This window comes from Macaca fascicularis, chromosome 2, assembly GCF_037993035.2.
Source record: "Macaca fascicularis isolate 582-1 chromosome 2, T2T-MFA8v1.1".
Lineage (NCBI taxonomy): Eukaryota > Metazoa > Chordata > Mammalia > Primates > Cercopithecidae > Macaca > Macaca fascicularis.
The window spans coordinates 2,309,396-2,330,953 of NC_088376.1; the positions used below are offsets into that span (position 1 = coordinate 2,309,396).

At 41.8% G+C, this 21,558-nt stretch overlaps 1 protein-coding gene across 8 annotated transcripts in view; it reads left to right on the forward strand.

The window, feature by feature from the left end:
* SENP5 (SUMO specific peptidase 5) overlaps positions 1–21,558 on the forward strand; it is a 77,421-nt gene that overhangs the window by 35,680 nt on the left and 20,183 nt on the right. For 7 of the 8 annotated variants that reach the window (XM_065539641.2, XM_074030704.1, XM_005545294.5 and 4 more), the window contains 4 exons: positions 299–404; positions 555–693; positions 995–1,042; positions 3,697–3,774. In XM_065539641.2, the coding sequence (XP_065395713.1) occupies positions 299–404; positions 555–693; positions 995–1,042; positions 3,697–3,774 (371 nt within the window). Of the gene's footprint in view, positions 1–298; positions 405–554; positions 694–994; positions 1,043–3,696; positions 3,775–15,505; positions 16,640–21,558 lie in introns of those variants that run through there. The other variant, XM_065539644.2, reaches the window with a different exon arrangement.

A 21,558-nucleotide genomic window follows, 5' to 3' on the forward strand; every position in this document is an offset into this window, starting at 1 on the left:
TATTTCCTTCTAGCTATCCATTCCTTCTCTAACAATGCATCAGTAACTTAAAAATCTAATGTGAAATGATGCCTCACAGTATGTCTCTCTAGATTGCATTGGTTAGAGCCTAATACATTTTATTTTTTACAAAAGATATAACTTTAAAAATATTTCTTTATATTATCAATATTATATAGTAATATAGGTTAACCACTGTATGTGTTAAGTGCTATGTATAGGTTAAGTGTTTGGAGAATGACTCTCCTGAAAATGGCTTGTTTTTCCATTTTAACTTTTCTTTCTTCCTTTATTTAAGGATTCCTAGATGAGGTTATGAAGAAGTATGGCAGTTTGGTTCCACTCAGTGAAAAAGAAGTCCTTGGAAGATTAAAAGATGTGTTTAATGAAGACTTTTCTAATAGGTATATAAACGATGCTAAAGTTAAGCCCTTGAAAATAAAATTGTTGGCATATATGACTTTTCTCTTGATTTACAGGAAAAAAAGATGCTTAGCAGTAAATTGAGAAGTACTCATTTTTTTATGTTTTCTTTCAAAATCTTTCTCTTTCAGAAAACCATTTATCAATAGAGAAATAACAAACTATCGGGCCAGACATCAAAAATGTAACTTCCGTATCTTCTATAATAAACACATGCTGGATATGGACGACCTGGCGACTCTGGATGGTCAGAACTGGCTGAATGACCAGGTCAGTATATTGTAGTTTGTCAATGTGGAGAAGTTGCAGAGGATGTTAGTCAATAAAATATAATCTCTGGTTTGGCTTCTCAGTTGTCTTTTGGAATCAAGGATTCTTTATTCTTGACTGGTTACTTGCCCCAGGATCCAAACGGTTTGATTACGGCTGTCAGTAATAATATATTCTTCATTCTGATTGGGATGTTCTGAATTGTATAGGGTTAGTAACCTGGTTTTATTTATTTATTTTGTTTTTCTTTCGCCAACTTATTGGCAGAGGTAGTAAGCTGGTTTTATGTTGACTTTTATAGGTCATTAATATGTACGGTGAGCTGATAATGGATGCAGTCCCAGACAAAGTAAGTGAAAACTTCCTCTTCTGCAGGAGAGAGTGTCTTTGTGTATTAAAAGGAGTAGTTTTTGTGTGTGTGTGTGTTTAAATTATCTGACATTCCTTAAATTTTTAAAAAGGAGAGTTCAATTTTGTCTTGATCATGCACTGGGCTTGACTGTAAGTTCCATCAAATCACTTCTTTTGTTTTTCATTTTGAGATGGAGTTTCGCTCTTGTTGCCCAGGCTGGAGTGCAATGGTGTGATCTCGGCTCACTGCAACCTCCACCTCCTGGGTTCAAGCAATTCTCCTGCCTCAGCCTCCCGAGTAGCTGGGATTACAGGTGTGTGCCACCATGCCTGGCTAATTTTTGTATTTTTAGAAGAGATGGGGGGTTTTACCGTGTTGGCCAGGCTGGTCTCAAACTCCTGACCTCTGGTGATCTGTCCCCTTCCCCCTCCCAAAGTGCTGGGATTAAAGATGTGAGCCACCATGCCCAGCCAGCTTTTTACATTTAACTTAAAATCTTGCTCTCTTTAAAAATGCAAAAAAAAATTCATCTTTCACTTTTTCTTGGATAAATCTTTGATACTCAGTTCAAATACAGATTGAACCCTCATAAACTCTAAATTCTCTTAAGAGTTTTGTTACATATCAAAACTATTTTTTTACTTAATGTATTTTTCTGAGTACACAGATACCTGATGGGTGCAAAAATTTCCAAGTACTTTATAAAACTGATCAATCTAATAAAGTAATAGATAAATACTAAAAAGTCAGATTCTGATACTGTTTATGAATATAGAAAATGTTTTGTGACTTTCCACTTAAATTATAAATCTGTTATACATTTATAAATTGGAATCATGAGGCTAATCTGCTAGATTCTCTATTGTCAAATTCTCTTAATCATCAGAATGTTTAAACACATACAGATTATCTTTAACATAAAAGTATTAATTTCAAGGGTTTCATTTACCACCAGTATATTTAATTCTAAACATTCATGGAATCAAAAGGACACTTAACTAAGGCAGCAGTTCTCAAAGCATGGTCCCCATACTAGCAGCATCAGTATCCCCTGAGAACTTAACTAGAAATGCACATTCTCAGACTCCAACCCAAATCTACTGAATCAGAAACTGGAGGTGGGGACCACCAATCTGTGTTTTGACAAGCTCTCCAGATGATTTTGATAGACACCAAGTTTAAGAGTCACTGCTCTAGAGACAGCTACTATGAGCTCTTTTTTATTTATTTATTTTTATTAAAATTATAAAAAATACCCTTTTTTTTAGAGACACTAAAAAGACACTCCAGGCTGGAGTGCAGTGGCCCAATCATAGCTCACTGTAGCTTTGAACTCCTGGGCTCAAGCAATCGTCTCGCCTCAGCCTCCCAAGTAGCTGGGACTAGAGAGGCATGTACCACTATACCCAGCTAGTTTATTTTTATTTTTGGTAGGGCCGGGAGTCTTGCTGTGTTGCCCAGGCTAGCTTGAACTTTGGGCTTAGCTAAAGTAATCCTCTCACCTCTGACTCTCAAAAGGGTTGGGATTAGAGGTGTGAGCACTATGTCTGGCAGCTCTTTTAATCTGTATGTTAAGCTGCGTGGTTATCAAAATAATGTACATCAGAACCATCTGAAAGGCTTACAAAAACCAGATTACTGGGCCCTACCTTCGGAGTTTCTGCTTTAATAGGTCTGGGATGAGGCCTGATAATCTGGATTTCTAACAAGTTCCTAGATGATACTGACACTGCTGGTCTGGTGACCACACTTGGAGAACCACAGCACTGAGGGAACAGTTTTATCACCTCCTGTTACTGAGTGAGCACTTTAAGGCCACAATATGTTTACCATCTCAGATGAGCTGATGTACCACTTATAAGTCAGAAATTCAAAGCCAAGGATGCAGGACCTGATATTCTGTACAGCCAGGGTAATTCTGTGGTACTAGAAATAATCATGCGAAGGCCTTTTTATAGTTACTGTAACAACAGGAGTCTCTAAATCCACATCCTTCACATGGAGTTAGTTATGTAATCTGTCTCCCTTGAGTTCAAGGTAATTGTTACCTAAGTTTTTCATAGCCTCTTTCAACTTTTTCACCTGATTTGGAGAGATTTGTCAGGTTGCTTCTCTACTTGATTGGATTCAGGTAATCTATTTACTGCTGCATTCCAAATCTGACTACAGACCACAGCTGTAAGGTCATTCCAATAAAAATTTGGAACAGCATTTTCTGTTAACCATGTAATGTATTTTCTATATTTTGATCATTATTATCATTATTTTTTGAGATGGAGTTTTGCTCTAGTGCCCAGGCTGGAGTGCAGTGACGTGATCTCTCAGCTCACTGCAACCTATGCCTCCCAGGTTCAAGAGATTCTCCTACGTCAGCCTCCTGAGTAGCTGGGATTACAGATGCCTGCCACCACGCCTGGCTAATCTTTGTATTTTTAGTAGAGACAGTGTCTCACCATGTTGGCCAGGCTGGTCTCAAACTCCTGACTTCAGATGATCCACTTGCCTCCTCAATCATTGTTTTTAAGAATAAATTTTTCCTTTCTTTTTGTCTGCTTTATATTCAAACATTTTAAAATTTCCTCTTTCTTTTGAAGTTAAATCTGGGCAAAGCCTAATATAATCTGGTTGCTTGTGTTTATTGTCTGTTCTAGGTTCACTTCTTCAACAGCTTTTTTCATAGACAGCTGGTAACCAAAGGATATAATGGAGTAAAAAGATGGACTAAAAAGGTATCTTCTTTGTTTGTTTTTCATTCCACATTTGAAAAGCAGATGATAAGCCACTTTGTGTGGAAGGATAAGAACTTTAATGCCAATATGATATTAAGTAGAAACAGACTTTTTAATGTGACAAATTTTAAAGCTGTTTCTTTTAAATCGTATTGTTTGAAAGACCTTAATTGCCTCCTGGTCCCAATTATAGTGGTAGAACAGTGGGATATAAAGAAAGAGCTGCCATCATTTGGTATTATCTGGTAGTCTTGTCAGCAGACAGCAGAAGCTTTCAACAATGTTTTGCCAGTGCTGGGCATGGTACCTCGCGCCTGTAGTCCCAGCTACTTGGGATGCTGAGACCAGAGGATCACTTGAGCCCAAGCATTTGAGGCCAGCTTGGGCAACATAGCCAGATCCTGTCTCTTAAAATGTTAACTGATCCATCAGGAGAAATAACTTTTGTATCACAATCTATTCATAAGATCATGTACATACATGTACTTGAAATAATTTATAAAAACCATGTACCTAATTTACTATGTATGATGTACTCTAATCAAAGGTGATAAGTGCTATTTGCTATGAAAACATCAGAACACAGTATGAGAATACAAGTTAACTGGGATAGGGTCGTAGGAGGGAGGAGGAAGATGGGCTAGTTCTTTTAGACAGGCTCATCAGCAAAGGCCTCTGAAGAGATCACATTTCACTGAAAACTGTGAAGATCAGAGGAGCATTCGCAGTGGATGGAAGAGTGAATGTTAAAGGCTCTGAAGCAGAAGTGAGCTTGATATGTTGGAGTATCACACACACAAGATCAGGGAAGGAGTCAGGGATCAAGTCATGCGGGGCCATATAGGCTCTGGTAAAGAGTTTGGATCATGAGGGCAATTTGAAGACATTAGAGAGTTTAGGCTGGGCATGGTAGCTCACGCCTGTAATCCCAGCCCTTTGGGAGGCTGAGGTGGCGGATCACCGGAGGTCAGGAGTTTGAGACCAGTCTGGCCAATGTGGCAAAACCCTGTCTTTACTGAAAATACAAAAGTTATCCGGGTTGTGGTGGTGGGCGCCTGTAACCCCAGCTAGCTACTTGGGAGGCTGAGGTGGGAGAATCGCTTGAACATGGGAGGTGGAGGTTGCAGTGAGCCGAGATTGTACTATTGCACTCCAGTCTGGGTGACAGAGCGAGACTGCATGTCAGAAGAAAACTAAATAAAAAATAAAAATGAAGACATTAGAGAGTTTAAGCAGCAGGTGGGAGTGTGTATGAGTGTGTGTGTGAATGATAGCTAGGATTGTCCTTAGCAGCATTCATTCATTCCACATTTATTTATATTTATTTATTTATTTTTTGAGATGGAATCTTGCTCTGTTGCCCAGGCTGGAGTACAATGGCACTGTCTCCACTCACTGCAACCTCCACCTCCCAGGTTCAAGCGATCCTCCTGCTTCAGCCTCCTGTGTAGCTGGGATTACAGTCCCCTGCCACTACACCTGGCTAATTCTTGTATTTTTAATAGAGACGGGGTTTCACTATGTTGACCAGGCTGGTCTCGAACTCCTGACCTCAGGTGATCTGCCCACCTCAGCCTCCCAAAGTGTTGGGATTACAGGCGTGAGCCCCCGTGCCCAGCATTAAGCGTTATTTATTGAGTACCTGTTATGTGCCTATGTGGAAAACCTGTTTTTTCCTCTGCTGTCACACCACAGCAGTAGTCAACACAGAAGACTTCTGTGACCAAAGCAAGCAGCGAACACTGGCTGGATGCCTCTAATTCAATCCCAACCCTATCTACCTGGTGACAGCGCCATATCCCACAGGCTGAGGGCTCATGCCTCACGAGTGCCCCCCGCCCACTTCAGACACCAATTGCAAGTCCAGGTTTCTGAAACTTCTGACCAACAGACTTCAATGAGGGTTCCCATGCTGCCCTCCTTGAGTTTGATTAATCTGCTGGAACAGTTCACAGAATTCCCGGAAGTTCTTACCTACATTTAGCAGTTTATTATAAAGGATATTACAAAGGATTCGGATGAAGAGATGCATGGGAAGAGATGTAGGGGAGTGGGCACAGGGATTCTCTAGGACCTCCACAGGCACACCACCCTCCAGGAACTTCCACATATTTAGTATCCAGAAGCTCTCCCAGTGCAGTCTTTTTCAGTTTTTATGGAGGCTTCATTGCATAGGTGAATGCCTAAACCAGTGGCCATTGGTTAACCTTTAGCTCTTCTCTCCCTGGTGGTTGGGGGATTGGGTGGGACTGAAAGTCACAATCCTCTAATTCTGCCTTGCTCTTATCCTAAAGCTACCTAGTAGCTGCCAGCCATCAGTCAATCATTAACATACAAAAAGACATCACTTTGGGCCTGGGCTCATGTCCCCTTAATCCCAGCACTTTGGAAGGCTGAGGCAGGCAGATCATTTGAGGTCAGGAGTGCAAGACCAGCCTGGCCAACATGGTGGAACCCCGTCTCTACTGAAAATACAAAAATTAGCTGGGTATGGTGGCACGTGCCTGTAATCCCAGCTACTTGGGAGGCTGAGACAGGAGAATCACTTGAACCCAGGAGGCAGAGGTTGCCGTGAGCTGAGATTGTGCTACAGCACTCCAGCTTGGGTGACAGAGCAAGACTGTCTTCAAAAAAATTTTTTAAAAAAAGGCATAACTTTGGAAATTCCAAGGACTTTAGGAGTTGTATGCCAGGAAATGAGGTCAAAGACCAAATTTATTATTTTACAGTATCATAGTGCCAGACATAGTAAATCGAGAAAGTGGTAAGTAAAACATAATTAGAGATAGTTTTTGCTTTCATGAAGTCTGCAGTCTAGTGGTGGAGACAGCACCTATCACAGTTTGTATTTATATTTTTGGTGGTGTAATTATTTGTTTAGTGGGTACAAAAGAAAAGTACTAGATACTACGGGAGTGTATTGGAATGGGGATTTGGTTAACCTAGCCTGAGGGTAAGGGAATGTTTCTCATAGGAAGTAATATTTAAGCAGAAATATCAAAGATGAATACAAGTTAACTGGGTAAATGGAGAATAATGGTATGTTAAACATAGAAGGAGTAAGTATCTGGTAGAAGAATGGGAAAAGACTAGTGTAGCTGAAATGCAGAGAGTAAAGAAGAGAGTGGCATGAAGTGTACCTGATCTGCAGATCAGGGCCTTGAGGTGTGTGTTTTGGGTTGTATCCTGAATGTAACAGGAAACCATTGAAGGGTTTTAGGTGACATTATCCACTTTGTAGTCTTTGTTCTAACAGTACTGAAGAAGACTGATGGGTGTGGGAGCAAAGTTGATGTGGGTAGAACAGGAGACCATTTCAGATTCATGGTACTTTGAACTAGAATAATAGCAGGAGAGATGGAAGATGAGTGTGATGTAGGAAGTAAAATTAACAGGACTTGGTGATGAGTTGGTTATGGAGATGAAGGACAAGAAGTGTGAAAGATGACTTCCAAGTATGTGACTTGTATGACTGGATGGCCTGTGGTTGTATTTACATTAGAAAAATGTAGGACAACTAGTGGAGAGTTGTTCAAATTAAAAATGTACAGCCATATAATTGGATGCTACTTAAGCAGGAAAAGCTATGCAGATAATGAACGATGGGCCGGGCGCAGTGGCTCACGCCTGTAATCCCAGCACTTTGGGAGGCAAAGGCAGGCAGATCACGAGGTCAGGAGATCGAGACCATCCTGGCTTACACGGTGAAACCCCGTCTCTACTAAAAATACAAAAAAAAAAAAAAAAACTAGCCGGTCGTGGTGGTGGGTGCCTGTAGTCCCAGCTACTTGGGAGGCTGAACCCGGGAGGCGGAGCTTGCAGTGAGCCAAGATCGTGCCACTGCACTCCAGCCTGGGCAACAGAGCGAGACTCCGTCTCAAGGAAAGGAAAAAAAAAAAGAGAAGAAGAAAAGATAGTGAACAATGCTTATATTCCATTTGGGGTAAGGGAAAAATTACAAGCAGTGTGGGCGAAAAGTATACATTCATGGAAAAGTTTCTGAATGATAAACATGAGAGTGAAAGAATAAAGTCAAATATGTGAGTTATTTCATTAAATAATAAACTAAATATTCCTTCCTCTAGATCAGGGGTGTCCAATCTTTTGGCTTCCCTGAACCTCACTGGAAGAAGAGTTGTCTTGGGGCACACATAAAATACACGGACACTAACAATAGCTGATGAGCTTTAAAAAAAATTGCAAAAAAGATCTCATAATATTTTAAGAAAGTCTATGAATTTGTGTTCGGCTGCATTCAAAGCCGTCCTGGGCTGCCTGTGGGCTGTGGATTGGACAGGCTTGCTCTAGATCCTCTCAGATTGGGTTAAGTAAAAAAACCCAGCCATATGCTGAATATAAGAAATAAACATAAAATAATATGAAAAAGAAAGGTTGAAAATGAAGTGACATTTAATGAGACTGGGTGCTGTGTCTCACATCTGCAATCCCAACACTTTGGGAGGCCTAAAATTATTGTAGATGAGAGGATTGCTTGAGCCCAAAAGTTTGAAACCAGCCTAGACAACCAAGTGAGACCCCATTTCTATAAAAAATTTTAAAAACTTAGCTGGCCATGGTGGCAGCCTGTGGTCCCAGTTATCCAGATGGCTGAGGTGGGAAGATCGCTTGAGCCTGGGAGGTCAAGGCTGCAGTGAGCTCTGATCACACCACTGCACTCCTGCCTGGGTGACAGACTGAGACCTTGTCTCAATTTAAAAAAACAAAAAAGGCAACTACATGAAAATTAACCTGTTCCTGAATAACTCCTGGGTAAATAAAGAAATTAAGGCAGAAATCAAATTCTTTGAAACCAATGAGAAGAGAGAGACAATGTATCAGAATCTCTGGGACACAGCTAAAGCAGTGTTAAGAGGGAAGTTTATAGCACTTAAATGCCCACATCAAAAAGCTGGAAAGGTCTCAGATCAACATCCTAAAATCACAATTAAAAGAACTAGAGAAGCAGCTGGGAGTGCTGGCTCACGCCTGTAATCCCAGCACTTTGGGAGGCCGAGGCAGGCAGATCACCTGAGGTTGGGAGTTTGAGATGAGCCTGACCAATATGGAGAAACCCCATCTCTACTAAAAATACAAAATTAGCTGGGTGTGGTGGCGCATGCCTGTAATCCCAGCTACTTGGGCTGAGGCAGGAGGATCACTTGAACCTGGGAGGTGGAGGTTGCAGTGAGCTGAGATCGCGCCATTGCACTCCAGCCTAGGCAACAAGAGTTGAAACTCCGTCTCAAAACAAACAAACAAAAACAGTAACAACAGCAGCAAGGAAATAGAGAAACAAGAGCAAACAAATCCAAAAGCTAGCAGAAGACAAGAAATAACTAAGATCAGAGCAGAACTGGAGATAGAAACACAGAAAAAAACCCTTCAAAAAATCAATGAATCCAGGAGCTGGATTTTTTGAAAAAATTAACAAAATAGACCTCTAGCTAAACTAAAGAAGAAAAGAGAGAAGAATCAAATAGACACAATAAAAAATGATAAAGGGGATATCATCACTGACCCCACCGAAATATACAAACTACCATCAGAGAATACTATAAACACCTCTACGCAAATAAACTAGAAAAGCTAGAAGAAATGGATAAATTCCTGGACACATACACCCTCCCAAGACTAAACCAGGAAGAAGTCGAGTATCTGAATAGACCAATAACAATTTCTGAAATCGAGGCAGTAATTAATAGCCTACCAACCACAAAAAGCCCTGGACCAGACAGATTCACAGCCAAATTCTAACAGAGGTACAAAGAGGAGCTGATACTATTCCTTCTGAAACTATTCCAAACAGTTGAAAAGGAGGAACTCCCTCCTAACTCATTTTGTGAGGCCAGCATCATCCTGATACCAAAACCTGGCAGAGACACAACAAAAAAAACTCCAGGCCAATATCCCTGATGAACATTGGTGCGAAAATTCTCAATAAAATACTGACAAACCAAATCCAGCAGCACATCAGAAAGCTTATCCACCATGATCAGGTCAGCTTCATCCCTAGGATGCCGGGCTGATTCAACACACGCAAATCAGTTAACATAATCCATCATATAAACAACCAATGACAAAAACCATATGATTATCTCAATAGATGCAGAAAAGGCCTTTGGTAAAATTCAGCATCCGTTCATTTAAAAACTCAATAAACTAGTTATTGATTGAACATATATCAAAATAATAAGAGCTATTTATGACAAACCCATAGCCAATATCAATGGGCAAAAGCTGGAAACATTCCCTTTGAAAACTGGCACGAGACAAGGATGCCCTCTCCCACCACTTCTATTCAACATAGTATTGGAAGTTCTGGCCAGGTCAATCAGGCAAGAGAAACAAATAAAGGGTATTCAAATAGAGAGGAAGTCAAATTGTCTCTCTTGCAGATGGCATGATTCTATATTTAGAAAATCCCATCATCTGAACCCCAAAACCCCTTAAGTTGATAAGAAACTTTAGCAGAGTCTCAGGATACAAAGTCAGTGTGCAAATATCACAAGCATTCCTATATAGCAACAATGGACAAGCAGATAGCCAAATCATGAATGAATCCCTATTCACAATTGCTACAAAGATAATAAAATACCTAGGAATACAGTTTACAAGGGATGTGAAGGACATCTTCAAGGAGAACTATAAACCACTGCTCAAGGAAATAAGAGAGGACACAAACAAATGGAAAAATATTCCATCCTTGTGGATTGGAAGAATCAGTATCGCGAAAATGCCCATCCTGCCCAAAGTAATTTTTTTTTTTTTTTTGAGATGGAGCCTCACTCTGTTGCCCAGGCTGGAGTGCAGTGATGTGATCACGGCTCACTGCAACCTCTACCTCCCGGGTTCAAGCTATTCTCCTGCCTCAGCCTCCCAAGTAGCTGGGACTACAGGTGTGTGCCACCATGCCCAGCTAATTTTCTGTATTTTTAGTAGACGCGGTTTCACCATGCTAGCCAGGATGGTCTCGATCTCCTGACCTCGTGATCCGCCTGCCTCCACCTTCCAAAGTGCTGGGATTATAGGTATGAGCCACCACACCCGGCTGCCCAAAGTAATTTATAGATTCAATGCTATTCCCATCAAACTACCATTGGCATTCTTCACAGAATTAGAAAAAACTAAAATTCATATGGAACCAAAAAAGAGCCTGTATAGCCAAGATAATCCTAAGCAAAAAGAACAAAGCTGGAGGCATCACACTACCTAACTTCAAACTATACTTCAAGGCTACAGTAGCCAAAACAACATGGTATTGGTGCCAAAACAGACATATAGACCAATGGAACAGAACAGAGACCTCAGAAATAACACCACACGTACACAACCATCTGATCTTTGACAAACCTGACAAAAACAAGCAATGAGGAAAGGATTCCCTATTTAATAAATGGTGCTGGGAAAACTGGCTAGCCATGTGCAGAAAACTAAAACTGGACCTCTTCCTTACACCTTATACAGAAATTAACTCAAGATGAATTAGAGACTTAACTGTAAAACACAAAATCATAAAAACCCTAGAAGAAAACCTAGGCAGTTCAATTCAGAACATAGGCATGGGCAAAGACTTCATGACAAAAACATCAAAAGCAATTGCAACAAAAGCCAAAAATGACAAATGGGTTTTTTTTTTTTTTTGAGACGGAGTTTCGCTCTCATTGCTCAGGCTGGAGTGCAATGGTGCAATCTCGGCTCACCGCAACCTCCGCCTCCCAGGTTCAAGCAATTCTTCTGCCTCAGCCTCCCGAGTAGCTGGGATTACAGGCATGCACCACTACGCCCAGCTAATTTTGTATTTTTAGTAGAGACGGGGTTTCTCCATGTTGAAGCTGGTCTTGAACTTCTGACCTCAGGTGATCCGCCCGCCTTGGCCTCCCAAAGTGCTGGGATTACAGGTGTGAGTCACCACGCCTGGCAACAAATGGGTTCTAATTAAAGAGCTTCTGCTCAGCCAAAGAAACTGTCATCAGAGTGAACAGGCAACCTGTAGAATGGGAGAAAATTTTTACAATCTGCCCACCTGACAAAGATCTAATATCCAGAATCTACAAGGAACTTAAACAGATTTACAAGAAAAAAAAAAAAAAAAAACCAAAAACCATCAAAAAGTGGGCAAAGGATATGAACAGACACTTCTCAAAAGAAGACATTTATGCTTAGTCTCAGCTACTTGAGAGGCTGAGACAGGAGAATCGCATGACCTGGGAGGCAGAAGTTGCAGTGAGCCAAGATCACGCCACTGCACTCCAGCCTGGGAGACAGAGTGAGACTTTGTCTCAAAAAAAAGGACATTTATGTGGCCAAAAAACATGAACAACACTCATCAGCCAGGCACGGTGGCTCATGCCTGTAATCCCAGCACTTTGGGAGGCTGAGGCGGATGTGGTAGTGGGGGCCTGTAATCCCAGCTACTCTGGAGGCTGAGGCAGAGGTTGCAATGAGCTGAGATTGTGCCATTGCACTCCAGCCTCAGCAACAAGAGCAAGACTCTGTCTCAAACACACACACACACACACACACAAAACAGCTAATCACTGATCATTAGAGAAATGCAAATCAAAACCACAGTGAGATACCATTTCACGCCAGTCAGAAATGACAGTTATTAAAAAGTCAAGAAACAATAGAAGCTGGCAAGGCTGTGGAGAAATAGGAATGCTTTTACGCTTCTGGTGGGAATGTAAGTTAGTTCAACCACTGTGGAAGACAGAGTGGCAATTCCTCAAGGATCTAGAACCAGAAATATCATTTGATCCAGCAATCCTGTTACTGGATATATACCCCAAGGAATATAAATCATTCTCTATAGAGACACATGCGCGTGTATAGTTATTGCAGCACTCACAGCAAAGACATGGAACCAACCCAAATGCCCATCAGTGATAGACTACATAAAGAGAATGTGGTACATATACACCACGGAATACTATGCAGCCATTAAAAGAATGAGATCATGTCCTTTGCAGGGATGTGGATGGAGCTAGAAGCTATCATCCTGAGCAAACTAACACAGGAACAGAAACCCAAACACTGCATGTTCTCACTCATAAGTGGGAGTTGTACAATAAGAACACATGGACACAGGGAGGGGAACAGCATACACCGAGGCCTGTCGGGGGTTGGGGGCAAAGAGAGGGAGAGCATTAGGACAAATACCTAATGCATGCAGGGCTTAAAACCTAGATGACAGCCAGGTGCAGTGGTTCATGCCTGTAATCCAGCCTGGGTGACAGCACAAGACCCTGTCTCAATTTAAAAAAAAAAAAACAAAAAAAACTAGATGACGGATTGATAGATGCAGCAAACCACCATGGCACGTGTATACCTATGTAACAAACATGCCTGTTCTGCACATGTATCCCAGAACTTAAAGTAAAATTTAAACAAAAATTCAAGTTTTCATTACAAGAAAAAAAAAAAAAATGAAAAGGTACTAGGCAGCTGGGCATGGTGGTGTGTGCCTGTAGTCTCTGCTACTCAGTAGGGTGAGGTGGGAGGATTTCTTGAGCCCAGGAGTTTGAGACTGTGGTGAGCAGTGGTCATACCACTGTACCCCAGCCTGGGTGACAGACCTTGCCTCTAAAAATAATAATTTGTTTAAAAATTATAGAAATTAAAAGGTACTAGACAAAAAAAGAACAGAAAGAAGGAATATTAATAATATTCATAGCAGTTGAAGTAGAATTTAAGGTGAGAAGCAAATTGTGTAATTATCAAATTTCAATATAAAGGAGATATAATGACCAATCTTTATATACCAAAGCACACAGTTGCTAAATATGTGTAATACAATTATAACAGAAACAAGAAGACCTTGGTAAAATATAGTGATAGTGGCAGACTGTTCTCATAAGTGGATAAATCTAGTAGATAATAAAGTTATACACAAAAATGAAATAAAGTCAATATAATTGATTTAATAGATGTTTATACTCCTTAAAAAGAATATACATTTATTGCTATGGTTCAGGAATAGTTATAAAAATTGAACATGTACTTAGCCACAAAGAAAATTATTATTCTTATTAGCCGGGCAAGGTGGCATTTGGGAGCCCGAGGCAGACGGATCACGAGGTCAGGAGTTCCAGACCAGCCTGGCCAAGATAGTGAAACCTCTTCTCTACTAAAAATTCAAAAAAATTAGCTGGGTGTGGTGGCGCACGCCTGTAATCCCAGCTATTTGGGAGCCTGAGGCAGAGAATTTCTTTTTTTTTTTTTTTTTTTGAGATGGAGTCTCGCTTTGTCGCCCAGGCTGGAGTGCAGTGGCCGGATCTCAGCTCACTGCAAGCTCCGCCTCCCGGGTTTACGCCATTCTCCTGCCTCAGCCTCCCGAGTAGCTGGGACTACAGGCGCCCGCCACCTCGCCCGGCTAGTTTTTTGTATTTTTAGTAGAGACGGGGTTTCACCATATTAGCCAGGATGGTTTCGATCTCCTGACCTCGTGATCCGCCCGTCTCGGCCTCCCAAAGTGCTGGGATTACAGGCTTGAGCCACCGCGCCCGGCCGAGAATTTCTTAAACCCAGGAGGTGGAGGTTGCAGTGAGCTGAGATCATGCCCACTGCACTTCAGCCTGGGAGACAGAGTGAAACTCCGTCTCAAAAAATAATAGTAATAATAATAATAATAAGACCCTGAACCCAGTAGAAGACTCAGTGATGAAAAGGTTTATAAGAAAGGCTTTTGTTGTTGTTGTTGTTTAGATGGAGTCTCACTTTTTTGCCCAGGCTGGAGTGCAGTGGCGTGATGTTGGCTCACTGCAACCTCTGCCTCCCGGGTTCAAACGATTCTCCTGCCTTAGCCTCCCAAGTAACTTGGATTACAGGTGCACACCACCACACCTGGCTAATTTTTGTATTTTTAGTAGAGACAGGGTTTTGCCATGTTGGCCAGGCTGGTCTTGAACTCCTGACCTCAAGTGATCTGCCTTGCCTCAGCCTCCCAAAGTGCTGGGATTACAGGCATGAGCCACTGTGCCTGGCCAAGAAAGGCTCTTACACATAAAAAGTTGCTTACCTTCCCAGTAAAAGAAAAGCAAATGAAAACCACACTGAATGACAGATAAATGCAATGAGTTAATCTTGATTGGATCCTGGATTGGAAGAGATGCAATATTTTGGGGACATTAGGGGAGATTTTAATATAGACTATAACATATTCAGGGGTCAGCAATCTTTTTCTGAAATAGCCAGATAGTAAATACTTCGGGTTTTGCAGACCTTATGGTCTCTGATTTATCTACTCACCTGTTACAGCACAGAAGCAGATCTAGATAATGCCCAAATAATGAGTGTGGCTGTGTTTCATTAAACTTAATAAAAACTGGCAGTGGGCCATATTTGGCCATTCATGCATTAGATGATATTAGTAAACTGATGTTAAATATCTTGTTTGGTCAGAGATAGTGAGATTGTGGTTATATAGGAGAAAACATCTGAAGTAGTTAGGGGTAAAATATTGTGATTGATGTCTCCCTCCAACAAAGTGTACAAGTATATGCAAAAAAATAAAAAGCCAGGCAAAATGGTAGGTACTTATAGTTCCAGCTACTCGGGAGGCTGAGGCAGGAGCATTGCTTGAGCCCAGGGGTTTGTTTTTAAAAATATATATATCTATATCTACACACACATACATATGTGTGTGGGGAGGAGTTTTATAAGAATTGGTTAAGCTGAGAGGAGGAGGAGCAAGACGGCAGAATAGTACCCTTCAACCATCGTCCTTCTGCAGGAACACCAAATTGAACAACTATCCATGCAACAAAGCACCTTCATAAGAACCAGAAATCAGGTGAGTGATCCTAGTACCTGGTTTAACATCATCTCAAGGAAAGAGGCACTGAAGAGGGTAGGAAAGACACTCTTGCATTGCCTGCACCACCCCTTCCCTATCCCCTGGCAATGTGCGGAGATAGAATCTGTGTGCCTGGAGGAGGAAGAGCAAAATGATTGTGGGACTTTGCATTGAAACTCCAGTGCTGTCCTATCACAGTGGAATACAACACAGGGCAGAATTCTGCCAGCACCCATGGAGGGAGCATTCAGACTAACCCCAGCCAGAGGAGCATCTTCCGCACCAGTGGTAGGAATCTGAGTTGCAGCTCGTTCCACCACCAGCTGAGTAAAGCAGACTTGAGTCCTGAATAAATACGAAAGGCAGTCAGGCCACAGGACTGCATTCCTTTGGCAAGTTCTGGCACTGCGCTGGGCTCCGAGCCTGTGGATTTGGGGTGCACACAACTCAGACACCAGCTCTGGTGGTGAAGGGATTGCCACTCCCCCATCTTGAAGCAGTGGAGTTTGGGGAGACACTCTTTCCACTTGGGGAAAGGAGAGGAAAGAGTACAGAATATTGTGTCTTGCAACTCGAGCACTAGCTGAGCCACAGTAAAATAAAGCACCAATCATTCCTGAAGCCTCCAATTCTAGGCCCTAGCTCCTGGATGGTATTTCTAGCCCTGCTCTGGGCCAGAAGGGAATCTACTGGCCCTGAAGGGAAGGGCCCAGTCTTGGAAGAATTTACCACCTACTGAGTTAGAGAGCCCTTGGACTTTGAATAAATATCAGCGGTCACCAGGCAGGAGTTGCCACATGTGTTCAGTTGTGACCCAGTCCAGTGCCAGCTGTGGTAGCCATGGGAGTGCTTGCACCACCCCTCCCTCAACTCCAGGCAGCCCAGCATGGAGAGAGAGACTATTGTTTGGGGTGAAGTGAAGGAAGAGAATGAGAGATTGCCTAATAATCTGGGAAATTCTACTCCATCTTACACAAGCACACTAAGGTGAGACCTCTAGGAGCCTGCAAGAGTCACATTCTTACTGGGCTTGGGGCTCCCCGTAGTGCAGATATGGCTGCAGTGACCAAAGACTTAGATTACAACACTCAATTTCCTTTGAATACCTGGAAAGCCTTCTCAAGAAGGACAGATAAAAACAAGTCCAAACTGTGAAGATTAGAATAAATACCTAACTCTTGAATGCCCAGACGTCAATGAAGACCTGCAGGCATCAAGAACATCCAGGAAGGCTGGGCATGGTGGGTCACGCCTGTAATCCCAGCACTTTGGGAGGCTGAGGTGGGCATCACCTGAGGTCAGGAGTTCGAGACCAGCCTGGCCAACATGGTAAAACTCCATCTCTACTAAAAATACAAAAAAAATAGCTGGGCGTGGTGGCGGGCACCTGTAATCCCAGCTACTCAGGAGGCTAAGGCAGGAGAATCACTTAAAGTTGAGAGGTGGAGGTTGCAGTGAGCCGAGATCATGCCATTGCACTGGAGCCTGGGTGGCAAGAGTGAAACTTTGTCTCAAAAAAAAAAAAAAAAAAAAGGAACTTCCAGGAAAACATAACCTCACCAAACAAACTAAAGGCACCAATGACCAGTCTCAGAGTGACAGAGATACGTGACCTCTCAGACAATTGAAAATAGCTGTTTTGAGGAAGCCCAGAGAATTTCAAAATAACACAGAGAAGGAATTTAGAATCCTGTGAGAGAAATTTAACAAAGAGATTGACTGTTTTTTTTTTTTTTGAGACAGAGTTTCCCTCTTGTTGCCCAGGCTGGAGTGCAGTGGTACGATCTTGACTCACTGCAACCTCTGTCTCCCAGGTTCAAGTAATTATTCTGCCTCAGCCTCCTGAGTAACTGGGATTAGAGGCATGTGCCAGTACGCCCGGCTAATTTTGTATTTTTAGTAGAGACGGGGTTTCACCATGATGGTTGGGCTGGTCTCAAACTCCTGACCTTGTGATCTGCCCACCTCAGCCTCCCAAAGTTCCAGGGTTACAGGTGTGAGCTACCGCACCTGACTTGAGATTGACATATTTTTTTAAAAAAATTAAAAGCAGAGGCTGGGCACAGTGGCTGACACCTATAATCCCAGCATTTTGGGAGGCCAAGGTGGGCGGATCACTTGAGGCAGGAGTTTGAGACAAACCTTGCCAACATGGCAAAACTCCATCTCTACTAAAAATACAAAAATTAGCCGGGCGTGGTGACGCAGGCCTGTAATCCCAGCTATTCGGGAGGCTGAAGCACAAGAATCGCTTGAACCTGGGAGACAGAAATTGCAGTGAGCCAAGATCATGCCATTGCACTCCAGCCTGGGCAACAGAGCGAACTCTGTCTCAAAACAAACAAAAAAACCCCAACAAAACACAAAAAAACAAATTCTGGAGCTGAAAAATTCAGTTGACAAACTAAAAAATACATCAGAATCAACAGCAGAATTGATCAAGTAGAAGAAAGAATTAGTAAGCTTAAGGACAGACTATATGAAAATACACAGAGGAGACAAAAGAATGAAGCAAACCTACAAGATCTAGAAATCATAGGGCAGATCTGAGAGTTACTGGTCTCAAAGAGGAGGTAGAGAGAGAGAGAGGGTAGAAACTTCATCAAATAGTAACAGAGCTTTCCAAAGCCAGAGAAAGTTACCAATATTCAGGTACAAGAAGGTCCTAGAACACCCAGAAGATTTAACACAAATGAGATTACCTCAAGGCGGCCGGGCGCGGTGGCTCAAGCCTGTAATCCCAGCACTTTGGGAGGCCGAGGCGGGTGGATCACGAGGTCAGGAGATCGAGACTATCCTGGCTAACATGGTGAAACCCCGTCTCTACTAAAAATACAAAAAATTAGCCGGGCGAGGTGGCGGCGCCTGTAGTCCCAGCTACTCGGGAGGCTGAGGCGGGAGAATGGCGTGAACCCGGGAGGCGGAGCTTGCAGTGAGCCGAGATCACGCCACTGCACTCCAGCCTGGGAGACACAGCGAGACTCCGTCTCAAAAAAAAAAAAAAAAAAGAAAAAAAGATTACCTCAAGGCATTCGATAATCAAACTCCCAAAGGTTGAGGATAAAGAAAAAATCCTAAAAGCAGTGAGAGAAAAGAACAAATAACATGTAAAGGAGCTCCAATACATCTGGCAGCAGACTTTTCAGTGGAAACCTTACAGGCCAGGAGAGAGTGGCATGTCAAGTGCTGAAGGAAAAAAACGTTTATCCTAGAATATCATACTCAGCAAAAATATACTTCAGACATGAAGGAGAAATACTCTCCCAGACAAACAAAAGCTCTGAGGGATTTTGTCAATATCAGACCTGACCTGTAAGAGATGGTAAGGGGAGTTCTTTAATCTGAAAGGAAAGGACATTAATGAGCAATAAGAAATCATCCAGACGTACAGAACTCACTGGTATCAGTAAGTGCACAAGAACAGAATGGCTTGACACATTAATTGCCATATGTAAGCCATATTTTGAGTAGGAAGACTACAAAGCCTATCAAAAATTATAACTACAATTTGTTAAGAGATAGTATAAAAAGATAAATAGAAACAGTGGCCGGGCACGGTGGCTGATGCCTGTAATCCCAGCACTTTGGGACGCTGAGGCGGGTGGATCATGAGGTCAAGAGATTAAGACCATCCTGGTTAACATGGTGAAACCCCGTCTCTACTAAAAATACAAAAAATTAGCTGGGCATGGTGGTGGGCACCTGTTGTCCCAGCTACTTGGGAGGCTGAGGCAGGAGCATGGCGTGAACCTGGGAGGCAGAGCTTGCAGTGAGCTGAGATCGCTCCACTGCACTCCAGCCTGGGCAACAGAGCGAGACTCTGTCTCAAAAAAAAAAAAAAAAAAAGATAAAGCAAAACAAAAAGTCAAAGAGGGAGATGCAGTTAAAGTGTAGACTTCTGTTTTAGTTTTCTCTTGGCTTTTTTTTTTTGTTGTTGTTACTGGAGTTATCAGTTTAAAATAGTTGGATAGTTGGTTATAAGATGATGTTTGCAGGCCTCATGAGGCTTTTATTTTGAGGTAACCATGTAATATCAAAACAAAAAATCTACAACAGGTATACAAAAAATAAAAAGCAAGAAATAAAAATATACTACCAGAGAAAATCATTTCAACACGAAGAAAGGGAGGAAGGGAAGACTATAAAACAAGTAGAAAGCAGATAACAAAATGGCATAGGAAGTCCTTACGTATCAATAATAACATTGAATGTAAATGGACTAAAGTCTCTAATCAAAAGACATAGATTAGTTGAATGGAAAGAAAAACAAGACCCAACTATATGCTGCCTACAAGAAACTCACTTCACCTCTAAAGATACACAGACTGAAAGGGCTGGAAAAACCAGACCTCCTCTTTTTCCATATAAATAGAAGTCAAAAAAAGAGCAGAGTAGCTATACTTAATGTCAGGTAAAATAGGTATTAAGATAAAAATTATTAAAAAGAGATAAGGTCATTATATAATGATAAAAAGGTCAGTAAGACAATATAAAAATTGTGTATGTGTATCTCCACACATACCTGACACTGGGGCACCCAGATATATAAAGCAAATATTATCCAAGCTAACGAGAGATACCATCACAAAGAAGGCAAGTAAACAAACAAACAACAACAACAAAGAACAAAAAAACAAGAAAAGAGCCAAAGAGTGACAGACTCCAATGCAATAAGAGCTAGAGACTTCAATACCCAACTTTCAGCATTGGACTCAAAATCAACAAAGGACCAGGTGCAGTGGCTTATGCCTGTAATCCTACCAGTTTGGGAGACTGAGGTGGGTGGATTACTTGAGGTCAGGAGTTCAAGACTGGCCTGGCCAACTTGGTGAAGCGCTGTCTCCACTAAAAATAAAAAATTAGCCAGGTGTGGTGGCAGGCACCTGTAGTCCTAGCTATTTGGGAGGCTGGGGCAGAAGAATCGCTTAACCCTAGCAGTGGAGGTTTCGGTGAGCCAAGATTGCGCCACTGCACTCCAGCCTGGGCAACAGAGTGAGACTCCATCTCAAAACAAAAAAAATCAACAAAGAAACACTGGACTAGCCAGGGGCGGTGGCTCATGCCTGTAATCCCAGCACTTTGGGAGACCAAGGTGGGCAGATCACCTGAGGGCAGGAGTTCAAGACCCAGCCTGGCCAACATGGTGAAACCCCATCTCTAGTAAAAATACAGAATTAGCCAGGCATGGTGGCACATGCCTGTAATCCCAGCTACTTGGGAGGCTGAGGCAGGAGAATCGCTTGAACTTGGGAGGCAGAGGTTGCAGTGAGGCAAGATCGCCATTGCACTCCAGCCTGGGCAACAAAAGGAAACTCCTCAAAAGAAGAAAATTGAAAACTTTATTCAAACAAATGAAAATGGAGATAAAACATATGAAAGCCTATGGGATACAGCAAAAGCACTACTAAGAGAAAAGTTTATAGCAATAAGTGCCTACATTCAAAAAAGTAGAAAAACTTCAATAAACAACCTAATGATGCATCTTAACTAGAAAAGCAAGAGCAAACCAAACCCAAAATTAGAAGAAAAGGAATAATAAAGATAGGCCTAGAAATAATTGAAATTAAAATAAACCAATACAAAAGATAAATTAAACAACAGTTGGTTTTTTGAAATGGTAAAATTGACAAACCTTTAGCCAGACTAAGAAAAAAAGAGACCGAAATAAAATCAGAGAGAAAAAGGAGATATTACAGCTGATGTCACAGAAATTCAAAGCACCATTAGAGACTACTATAAACAATGATATACCAATATATTGGAAAACCTACAAGAAAAGAAATGGATAAATTCGTAGACACATACAACTTACCAAGATTGAATCATGAAGAAATCCAAATCCTGAATAGACCAATAAAAAGTTATAAGATCAAAGCCATAATAAAAAATTGCCCTTCAAAGCAAGCCCAGGACCCAGTGGCTTTACTTCTGAATTCTTCCAAACATTGAAGGAACTCATAGGCTTTGCATGGTGGCTCACACCTTTAATC